This window comes from Sminthopsis crassicaudata, chromosome 1 (genome assembly GCF_048593235.1).
Source record: "Sminthopsis crassicaudata isolate SCR6 chromosome 1, ASM4859323v1, whole genome shotgun sequence".
NCBI classification, from domain to species: Eukaryota; Metazoa; Chordata; class Mammalia; order Dasyuromorphia; family Dasyuridae; genus Sminthopsis; species Sminthopsis crassicaudata.
In genome coordinates, this window is record NC_133617.1 from 1,744,906 (window position 1) to 1,756,913 (window position 12,008).

Genomic DNA, 12,008 nt, shown 5'->3' on the forward strand with positions numbered 1-12,008 from the left:
ATACATTTGAGAAGAGCTTCTACATCAATAAAAGTTGCTTCAAAATTGTTTTCACAATTGCTGGAACTCTATCTTTCCAGAAATCAGCAGGAGTCAGGATCACTAAACGTCTTTATTCTAGATCTTTACCGTCGCCTCCAACGCCAGGTCACAAGTGCAAGTGAGCTTGAGTTCCACCACCAAAGTTTCTCTTTCTCCTCCCACACAAGTCACTTCCCTCTCTTTGTCTCACCAATCAAGTCAGAACAGAACAGCTGGGGAGGGTCAACCTTAAACAAGTTAATAGGGAACCGTCCAATTGGCAATTAGTCTCACGTGCTTCATCATCCAAGTGCATTGCTCAGTTCTAGCCCTTTACACACAATGACTGTTGCTAACTGTATTTCTCCCATTAATTCCATTTTGTTTTTTTTTTTTCAATTTATCCCTCATCAAAGGAGTTTATTTCTCAGCACACTTTTCACAATATTCCTTTTTTTCTCATCTTAGCCCATTATCATATTAATTTTTCTTCCTACTATCTTGCAAAATAATATGGATTTCTATATCTATGTTGAGTGTGTATGTTATTACTCTTAGAGCCAGTTTGATTGATTGTAATATTGACTCTCCCTCCCCTCCTTCTGTCCACTCTACTAAATGCTTTGTTTCCTCTTTAATAGAAGATAATTAATGCCATTCTACTTCTCCCTTTCCTTTTCTTCCAATACTTTCCTCTAATACTTTAATTTAATGATTTTTTTGATAAAGTATTCTTTCATATGCATATTCAATTCACATCTATGCACTGTTTATATACACTTCTTCTAACTTCCCTAATAATGGGAAATTTCTCATGAATTACAAACATCATCCTCCCATGGAAGAATGTCAACAGATAAATCAGGTTAAGTCTCTTATCATTTTCATTTCCTGATTAATTACTTGTCCTTCTGAATCTTGTTCATGAAAGTCAAATTTTCTGTTCAGCTCTGGTCATTTCATCACAAATCCTTGTAATTCCTCTATTTCCCTGACTTCCTTCTCTCTCTCTTTTTTTTTAAGATTTATCATCAGTTTTACTGGGCAGGTGATTCTTGGTTACAATCCTCTCCTTTGCTCTACAAAAATTCATATTCCAAATTCTCTGATTCTTTAAAAATGAAGTGACAATATCTTCTGTATTCTGACTGTCTTTTCACTATACTTGAATTCTTCCTTTCTAGATACTTGCAATATTTTCCCATTTATCTAAAATTTCTGGAATTTGACTATCCTATTTCTGGACATTTCCTTCCTGAGTCCTTCACATGTGATCAGTGCATTCATGTCACTTGTCTTTTACTTTCTAGAATGCCAAGAGTTTCCCTCAATAATATCTTACCAGAAGATATCTTGAAAGTCCCATAATTTCAAAATGATCTCTGCTGGATCATTATTTTTCCAGTGGGATATATCACATTGTTTCCTACTTTTTCATTATTTACATTTTGATTGATGGTATCTGGATTTCTCATAAAAGAATTAGCTTCCATTTGGCCAATTATACCTTATATTTCTGTGAAGACCACAGGAAATTCAGAGTTATTATTGCTTCATTGCTGGCATCAAGTCAGGGCTGGGACATTACTAGCTTGATTTATAACACTGCTGTGTTCCTAACTCACAATAATCTTTTCCTGATGGGAAGCTGTCATAGATTAGAACAATGTTCCAGTCCATCTTTTTTCTGAGTAATAACACTCTAAAATTCATTTATCATCATTTTAAAGGGATTTGGAGGATTTAGGGTGAAAACTGAAATAAGTTCCTTCTTTATTTGGCCTTCTGAGTTCTGTATCCAAGAAGTTTTAGGGAACAAAGAATAGCATTCCTTTTTCTTTCTTTCTTTCTTTCTTTCTTTCTTTCTTTCTTTCTTTCTTTCTTTCTTTCTTTCTTTCTTTCATGTTTTCTTTATTAAAGCTTGTTATTTTTAAAAGCATATGCATGGGCAAAATAACTGTATGGATGGATATATATATATATATATATATATATATATATATATACACACACATATATATATATACACACATATATATATACATATATAGTGTTTAATGCATATGTCTTGTAAATAAAAAGCTAAAATAAAAAATGCATTGAAAATACTTCAACATTAACCCTTGTAAAACTTTGTGTTACAATTTCTCCCCTTTCCTAAACTCTTCCCAGGATGGCTACTTGCCAATATATGTTAAATGTGGTAGAAATGTTGGTTAAAAAAAATGTTGGTTAAATTCAATATATGTGTACATATTTATACAGTTATCTTGCTGTGCTAGAAAATTCCAAACAAAGCAGAAAAGAAGTGAGAAACAAAATAAAATGCAAGCAAACGCCAACAAAAAAGTATACATGTTCTGTTCCCACAATCCTCTCTCTGGTTGTAGGTGGCTCTCTTCATCACTAAACCATTGGATCTGTTCTGAAGCATCTCATTGTCAAACAGAGCCACATGCTCCAGAACTGATCATCATATAACCTTGTTGTTGCCATGTACAGTGATCTCCTGGTTCTGCTCTGTTTACTCAGCATCAGTTCATGTCAGTCTCTCCAGGCCTCTCTGAAATCTTCCTGCTGGTCATTTGTTTTACAACAATAATTAGAACAGAATTTTGGGGAATAATCGGCTTGAAGAATGTAATACCAACAAAGCCTTCCTGAAGTACACAATTTTTGACTCTGTTACAATAAGTAGATTCCTACCACCAAGTGCTACAATTTGTGGCTGTTACAATAAGCAGACTTACTACTAACCACTGTTTAATGTTCATGTCAAGCAGCAAGGAAGGGCAGGATGTGTATCTGTAGTCTTGGAACATTCACTAAGTAATTTGAAGACTCTAGTATTCTTCCAATATGAGCTTAGAGAAAATGGAGACTAACTCTCAGATCAATAAATGGAATGCTTAGATAGTACCTGGCTGCCTCCTGTACTTTTGTTTCCACACTCATCCTAGTTGGGGGAGCAGGTATCCACATGGGGCACTTAACTAGACAGGGACCTGAATTCCATTGCAGAGGAGAGGGACCTCTTGGTGAGCTACAGGATTAAGGTAAGAGATGAAATTAGTTTATCTCCAGGCTAACACAAGAATTAGTTACAAGTAAATTTGAGTTTTGTACCATTGATATCAATATAGTGCACATATTGATCAGGATGAGGCAAATTCAATCAGGTGACAGGGATGTAGAATATTATCTGAAAGTATTAAAGATGCTAGTAAAGGAAAGAGAATTGGTTGCTACTACTGGACAGTTAACAGGAATTTTTTGAATCTGTACAAAAAGGTTGTCCTTGGGGGCGAAGCCAAGATGGTGGAGAAGATACACACGAATTTGTAAGCTCCCTTTTTCCCTCAATACCAATTAGTTAAATCAGCCTCAAAAATAATGCTGGATTGCTAAAAACCACAAGGATTAGAAGCACAACTTATCAGCTGAAGAGAATCTGCAATTTCAATAGAAAAGGTTGGTTCCAAGGGGAGAGAAAAAAAAGAGCAGCATAGATAGGGTTAGGTGCTAGCACAGTGCCAATTGGGATGGGGAGAACTCTGGGATCAGAGAAGCCACTGAGATAGAGGAATCTGGCACAGGCTGTTAGTGCTTAAAACAGCAGTTCAGAAGAGAAATCAAGCCACTTTAAAATATAAAGCCAGATCCAAAATCCACCCCAATCTGGAAGTGACCAAACAGATCTCAGCAGGGCTGTGCACCGCTTGCTGCCTGGGGCTACTCCTTGGGGTAGTTGAGAACTTGAACAGCGGGGGACACAGCCCGAGGCAGCCTGTAATCTACATAGTGCGGGCTCAGCCTGAGGCAGTGGAATTCTAGCAGCAGCAGAATTCCCAGAAAAGTGGAACTCCCAGAGAAGCAGAACCCTTGAAGTAGGGACCATAGTTTCCGGGCAGACACATCCAGTTTGAGCACAGGGGCTTTTCATGTCAGCTGCTAATATCCATGGCTCCCTGGGAGGCATTGGCTGGGGTTTGTGATGCTTTCACTGTTCAGCCTTAAACCTCAGGGCAGTCGATAGGCCACACAACGGGGTCCTTCACAGGGCACTCCTTGAAGCTGCTGCGGTGCCATCCACTTCTGAGTCATTTCCAAGGAGGAGGGAGGGGAACTCTCTCTTAGAACTCTCTCTTAGTCCAGACACAAGATAGCGTCAACCTATTCCCTGTCTGGGAGGAAGCTGATAAATTTCCTACCTAAAGGGCAGTGTTAACAATGAGTAAGAAACTGAAGAGAACGATTTACACCTTCTATAGAGAGAAAGAGTGGGTATCCAACCCCAAGGAGGCTAACAGCAGACAATCTCCAGATAACACCCTAAAGGGGAATGATACCTGCCCCCCATCACATAACTCTCTCCTAGAAGAGACTATTAAAATGTTAAGAGAGTTTGAAGAAAAATGGGGAAAGGAAAGAGAAGCTAAGATAGAGAGTAACAATGTCCTGAACTCATAGGAGGTGCAGGGAAACAAAATTTGTGAATTACAAAAGGTTAATAAATCACAGGAAAGTAGGATTTTTGAAGTGGAAAAAGAAAATAACTCACTAAAAAAAATTAGTGAAATGGAAAAAAATTCAACAGAGCAAAATAATTCATTTAAAAACTCAATTGGGCATATACAAAAAGAACTAAAAAATGTGAATGAAGAAAATAACTCATTAAAAATCAGGACTGAACAAATAGAAATGAATGATTCTTTGAGAAACCAAGAATCAGTCAAACAAAACAAAACAAAAACAAAAACAACAACAAAAAAAAAGAAAAGCTGGAGAATAATGTCAAATACTTACTGGGAAAATCTATAGACCTGGAAAATAGATCTAGGCGAGATAATCTGAGGATCATTGCACTTCCCGAAAACTATGATGAAAAAAAGAGCCTAGATTCTATTTTACAGGAAATCATCAAAGAGAACTGTCCAGAGATAATAGAAACAGATGGGAAAATAAGCATTGAAAGAATTCATCAAACACCTTCTGAAAAAGACCCTTAAAAAAGAACTCCACAGAACATTGTGGCTAAGCTGCAGAACTACCAGACTAAGGAAAAAATATTGCAAGTAGCTAGGAAAAAAACATTCAAATATCAAGGTGACAGAATAAGGGTCATGCAAGATCTGGCTGCCTCCACATTAAAGGATCGAAGAGCCTGGAACCTGATATTCTGAAAGGCAAAAGAAAAAGGATTGCAACCAAGAATAAACTACCCAGCTAAGTTTAGCATTTTCTTCCATGGAAGAAGATGGTCATTTAATGAAACAGAGGAATTCCATTGGTTTCTAAGAAAAAAACAGACTTAACCAAAAAAATTGATCTGCATCCACAAGACTGAAGAGAAGCAGAAAAAGGTAAAAAGGACTCTTGAGAATTGGATCTCTGTTGTGGATATACAGAAAGTCCATATGGATAATTTGATTTTACTGATATAATATAAAAAAGGGAAGTAGTAAAGGGAAGAGAAGAGTATCATAAAAAGGGAAGGAGAGATAAAAAGAGGGAAACTACATCCCAGGAAGAGGCATCAGAGGGAATTTAGAGAGGGGGAGAAACATTGTGTGAATCTTACTCTCATCAGAGTAGGCTCAAAGATTATATAATTGACATATTTGTTTTTCAGAGAATTCTCTCTCACCTCATTAAAAGGGGGTAAAGGAAAAGGGAAAAAGAAAAGGGGAATAAGGAAAGGGTACAAGAAAGGGGAAGGGACTTAAAAGGAGGAGGGGGAATAAATCCACATAAATCCTCAGCATTTTTATATATCACCAACAAAATGCAACAGCAAGAGATATAAAGAGAAATTCCATTCCAAACAAATGGTGAGAGTATAAAGTATTTGGGAATCCATCTACCAAAGAAAAGTCAGCAATTATATGAGAAAAATTACGAAACACTTGCCACAAAAATAAAATCAGGTTTAAATAATTGGAAAGACATTTAGCTCTCATGGATAGGCCAAGTGAAAGTAATAAAGATGACAATACTCCCCAACCTAATCTATTTATTTAGTGCTATACCAATCAGACTCCCAAGAAACTATTTTAATGACCTAGAAAAAATAACAACAAAATTCATATGGAAGAATAAAAGGTCAAGAATTTCAAGGGAATTAATTTTTAAAAAAAGTCAGATGAAGGTGGTCTAGGTGTAACTGATCTAAAGCTATATTATATAGCAGCAGTCACCAAAACCATTTGGTATTGGCTAAGAAATAGACCAGTCGATCAGTGGAACAGATTAGGTACAAAGGACAAAAAAGGGTACAAATGTACCATTCTAGTGTTTGACAAACCCAAAGATACCAACATTTGGGATAAAAATTCATTATTTGAAAAACCTTGTTGGGAAAACTGGAAATTAGTATGACAGAAATTAGATATGGATCCACAAGATACCAAAGATAAGATCAAAATGGGTCCATGATTTGCATAAAGAATGAGACCATAAATAGATTAGAGGAACACAGGATAGTCTACCTCTCAGACCTGTGGAAGAGGAAGGAATTTATGACCAGAGCCAGAGGAGAACTAGAGAACATTATTGATCACAAAATAGAAGATTTTGATTACATCAAATGAAAAAGCTTTTGTACAAACAAACCTAATGCAAACAAGATTAGAAGGGAAGTTACAAATTGGGAAAATATTTTTACAGTTAAAGGTTCTGATAAAGGTCTCATTTCCAAAATATAGAGAACTGACCCTAATTTATAAGAAATCAACCCAATCTCCAATTGATAAATGGTCAAAGGATATGAACAGACAATTCTCAGATGATGAAATTGAAATTATATCCACTCATATGAGTGTTCCAAATCACTACTGATCAGAGAGATGCAAATTAAGACAACTCAGAGATACCACTACATGATTGTCAGATTGGCTAAGATGACAGGAACAAATAATGATGAATGTTGGAGGGGATGTGGGAAAATTGGGACACTGATACATTGTTGGTGGAGTTGTGAAAGAATCAAGCCATTCTGGAGAGCAATTTGGAACTATGCCCAAAACGTTATCAAACTGTGCATACCCTTTGACCCAGAATTGTTGCTATTGGGCTTATATGTCAAAGAAATACTGAGGAGGGGAAAGGGACCTGTATGTGCCAAAATGTTTGTGGCAGCTCTTTTCATAGTGGCTTGAAACTGGAAGTTGAATGGATGTCCATCAATTGGAGAATGGTTGGATAAATTATGGTATATGAAGGTTATGGAATACTATTGCTCTGTAAGAAATGACCAGCAGGAGGAATACAGAGAGGCTTGGAGAGACTTACATGAACTGATGCTGAGTGAAATGAGCAGAACCAGAAGATCATTATACACTTCAACAATAATACTGTATGAAGATATATTCTAATGGAAGTGGATATCTTCAACTTAAAGAAGATCCAACTCACTTCCACTTGATCAGTGATAGACAGAAACAACTACACTCAGAGAAGGAACACTGGGAATTGAATGTAACCTTTTAGTGGAAGGGACCAGATAGGTTAACTGCCTGGGGGAGAGGGTTTGCTTGTATTTCTTCAGCAGGAGAAGGAATCAGATGGGTGCCAACGAGTCATATTCGCCTTGTCCATCAGAGAGAGACGGAAAAAGAGAAAGACCTCAAAATAAAGGAGAAGATCTAAGAAACATCTTACACCGAAAGAGCATGGATAATAAAAAGACTATTAAAGAACTTTAAAACCAGCAGGAATCATTGGTCTTCCTCACACAAGATGAGACTAATGGACAATGGACTTATGGACATTTATAAATTTTCAATTTATGATTATTTGATTGTTATATACTTCTAGCATGTGTTATGTTACTATGTTACTATGTGCTTATGTAATCTATGTAATTATGTGTAATGCCTCCCAAATTGATGGATTTATGTTTCAAGGTCATGACTATCCTATGTTCTAAATCAAAAGAAAGGGGTAGATGTTAGGATTACTAGGTGAGAACTCAGGTTGTCTGGACAATTACAAGGTGAGAACTCAGGTTGACTTGACAGTTCTCTGGCTCAGACCTGTAAAGGGAGTTTACACCTTAGGAATCCTAGAAGGAGCAAGCTCATTGGTTGAAGTGGTTCTTCCCAGAAGCCCTTGCATTATCCCACGCCCATTCTCTGGGAGGATAAAAGAGGACACCACTCCAGAGATAGGAGAAGACTCTGCATTACATCAGGCTTGACGCAGCTCTCTGCAGGAAGGGAAGTTGGCTCTCTGCAGGAAGGGAAGTCACTTCTCTGGACAAGAGTTAACAGCAACTACCTGGAGACAACAGTTCACTACAGGAAGAAGAATCTGTCTGAAAGATTTGAGTAGACACAGCAGATCTCTTCCCAGAGAGCGATCCAGCAGCTTCTGGAGACGACAGCACGCTACATTTGGCGCCCAACGTGGGGCCAGGACCTTTCCTTATTATGACAAGGACTTATTCTGAGCCCTTCAGAGGAGCTAGACTGGACCTTCGCAGTTAAGGACGTCTGATTTTGAGTCAAAGAGCTATATCCAATATCTGTATAATCTTGGTCAAGTGTCTTACTTGCCATGACCTAAGTTTTCTCATCTGTAAAATGAATATGTTTAGATCTAATGACTTCATAAGTCTCTTCTAAATCTATGACCCCAAGTGTAGCGAGCTGTCGTCTCTAGAAGCTGCCGGATCCCTCTCTGGGAAGAGATCTGCTGTGTCTTCTACTCAAATCTCTCCAACAGATTCTTCTTCCTGTAACGAACCGTTGTCTCCAGGCAGTTGCTGTTAACTCTTGTCCAGAGAAGTGGACTTCCCTTCCTGCAGAGAGCCCCGTCAAGCCTGATGCAATGCAGAGTCTTCTTCTATCTCTGGGTGTCCTCTCTTTTATCCTCCCAGAGAATGGGCGTGGGATAATGCAAGGGCTTCTGGGAAGAACCACTTCAGCCAATGAGCTTGCTCCTTCTATCAAGTCAACCTGAGTTCTCACCTTGTAATTGTCCAGACAACCTGAATTCTCACCTTGTCACTATCCAGACAACCTGAGTTCTCACCTAGTAATCCTAACACCCAAGGTTCAGTTAGACTGACTTTTTGACTCTCTAGATCAATAATAATAGTCTATAAACAAGGAAGAATTCTCCTTGTTTAGTTACTAATTCTCAAACTCACTTGTTTAGTCCTAAGAGTAACTGTAATGCTTATTTTCTGCCCTTATACTTTTTTTTTCCTCTCAGGGATGATGTGAGGATTTAATGTTAGAAAAAATTCCAAATAATGACTTTAGTTTTCTCACTCCAAGGTGGAAGATGACATGGAAAGATGGTAGTTCTTTTCATCATATGAAGAATTATTTTGGAGTCTTAGAAAGGGAATTTAATTGAATGTTCAGGACAAGCCTTCAATTGACTGGGGGAGAGTCAAGTTGGTTATGCATGTAAACCTTAAACACTGTAACTATTATTATAAGGGCAAATCATTCGATTTCCCTTCTTATAGAATAACTTGTCCTTGTCCTTAGAAGGAGGACATTATTTAATATGGAAGGCAGCAGTTTCTTTGGGAATGTCAAGACCAAGTCCAGATCAATGATCACACTGGGGTCAGAATCACCCTTGAGATTCTCACTGGAATGGGAGTATTTAATCACTGAAGAAATCAATCAAATTATGAATTAATAGCTTATCAACAAGTGATGAAGAAAACTAGAGCAGCATGGGTAAAGATACTTTGGAAACCTGTCAGAGAGACATCAGACACAAAAATCATTCAGGGACTTAATGAGGCCTTGGCTGAGTTTGTCAGTCACTGAATAACAGCAATTCAGTATTCTCTCAGTAATGGGGAGATAGCCCACATTTTATTGAGACAACTTGCTCTTGAAAATGCTCATGGAGATTGTAAAAATGCATTATCTGGGACCAAAATAAAAATGTCTTTAGCAGAAATGTTCTAAAGTTGTCAGAAAGTTGGAACTCCTTTCAAGCCCCAGTAATGCCTGCTATGCTGAATCAGGAAAATCACAATCTCAAAATTTTTCAAAATCTCACAGATGGTCTAATTGTGGACAATGGGGTTATATGAAGACAAATTGTACTACACAAAAGGTTGGATCACATTGCAATTCATCAGATAAACCTTTGACTTTATGTCCAAAATGGGGGAAGAGCCGACAGTTGTGCTTTTCATTGTCCTTCTCAGGATAACAGGCAAGCTAAAGAGATATCAGAAACTATCCTCCAGCTCCAGCCTCAGATGATGGGAACCACACTTTCCCTTATTACTCCTCCAACTGTGTCTGCAAGCAATACCTTATGTCCTACTTATGGAAAATACCAGAGGTGCTAAAGAAAAATATCACTAGGGGGGTGGAGTCAAGATGCCGGAGAAGAAACACACGACTCTGTGAACGTCCTCACTCCCTCACAACCAATTAGATAAATCAGCCTCAGAAATAGCGCTGGACTGATAGATACCACAAGGACTGGAAGCATGACTTACCAGCTGAAGAGAATCTGGAGTTTCAATAGAAAAGGTCAGTTCCCAGGGGAGGAAGAAAAGAGGCCAGCACAGATGGCTGGGTGCTAGCATACTGCACCGATCGAGCTGGGAAGGGCTCTGGGATCAGAGAAGCCACTGAGATAAAGGAATCTGGCACAGGCTGTTAGCTCTTCTCTGCTTATAATATAGCAGTTCAGAAGAGAAAGCTAAAATACTTTAAAAATTCAGATAGATTAGATTTTCCAGGACCCTGGGGGTGACTCAGCAGATCTCAGCACCAGGGGTTGTGGCCTCAGCTCCCACCTGAGAATAGTTAAGAGATTGACAAGTGGGTGGATACGGCCCAAGGCAACACACACTGCCTAGCTTAGCTGGAGGGAGTGGAACTCACCTCCGGAAGTCCCAGAGAAGCAGAACCTTTACACTAGGGACCACGGTTTCTGGCAGACACTTCCAGTTTGCGCGCAGGGGCTTTTCACATCGCCTGCTGCAGACATCCACGCCCCACAGGGACCCATAGGCTAGGCTTTGTGCTGTATTTACTGTTCAATCTCAACCTTCCAGGGAGGGGGTAGGGAACTCTCTCCCAGAGCTCTATCTTAGCTCAGGCGCTAGAGCTGCTGCATCCATCTGGTCTGGGAGGAAGCTGGTAAAGAAGTAAATAAATAATTTCCTACCCCAGGGACAGACCCCAAAAGATTTTTTAAATATAAACAAAAAAGCCAGAAAAACTATAGATTCCTTCTACACAGAGAAAGAGGGGGTATCCAACCCCGAGGAAGTTAACAGCAGAGAGACAGCAGATAACAACCTAAAGGGGAACGATTCCTGCCCCCCATCAACTAACTCTCTCCTAGAAGAGGCTATTAAAAAGTTAAGAGAGTTTGAAGAAAAATGGGGAAAGGAAAGGGAAGCTATGATAGAGAATAAAGCCGTCCTGAAATTGGAGTTGGAAAAAATAAAGAATTCACAGGAGATGCAGGGAAACAAAATTTGTGAATTAGAAAAGGTTAAAAAATCACAGGAAAGTAGGATTTCTGAATTGGAAAAGATAAAAAAGTCTCAAGAAAATAGAATTTCTGAATTGGAAAAAGAAAATAATTCTCAAAAAAAAAATTAGGGAAATGGAAAAAAATTCAATAGAGAAAAATAATTCATTTAAAAACGAAATTGGGCATTTACAAAAAGAACTAAAAACTGTGAAAGAAGAAAATAACTCCTTAAAAGTCAGGATGGAACAAATAGAAATGAATGATTCACAGAGAACCTAAGAATCAGTCAAACAAAACAAAAAAAAAAAAATGAGAAGCTGGAGAACAACGTTAAATACTTATTGGGAAAATCTATAGACCTGGAAAATAGATCTAGGAGAGATAATCTGCAGATCATTGGACTTCCCGAGAATTATGACCAAAAAAAGAGCCTAGATTCTATTTTACAAGAAATTATCAAAGAGAACTGTCCAGAGATAATAGAAACAGAAGGGAAAGTAGATGTGGAAAGAATT

General features: G+C 38.2%; 1 protein-coding gene across 1 annotated transcript in view; it reads left to right on the plus strand.

The window, feature by feature from the left end:
* The window catches only part of LOC141551265 (vomeronasal type-2 receptor 26-like), a 53,249-nt gene that overhangs the window by 26,924 nt on the left and 14,317 nt on the right, over window positions 1-12,008 (plus strand). The window contains exon 6 of the mRNA XM_074283121.1: window positions 3,043-3,077. Within this exon, the coding sequence (XP_074139222.1) occupies window positions 3,043-3,077 (35 nt within the window). The remainder of the gene's footprint in view (window positions 1-3,042; window positions 3,078-12,008) is intronic.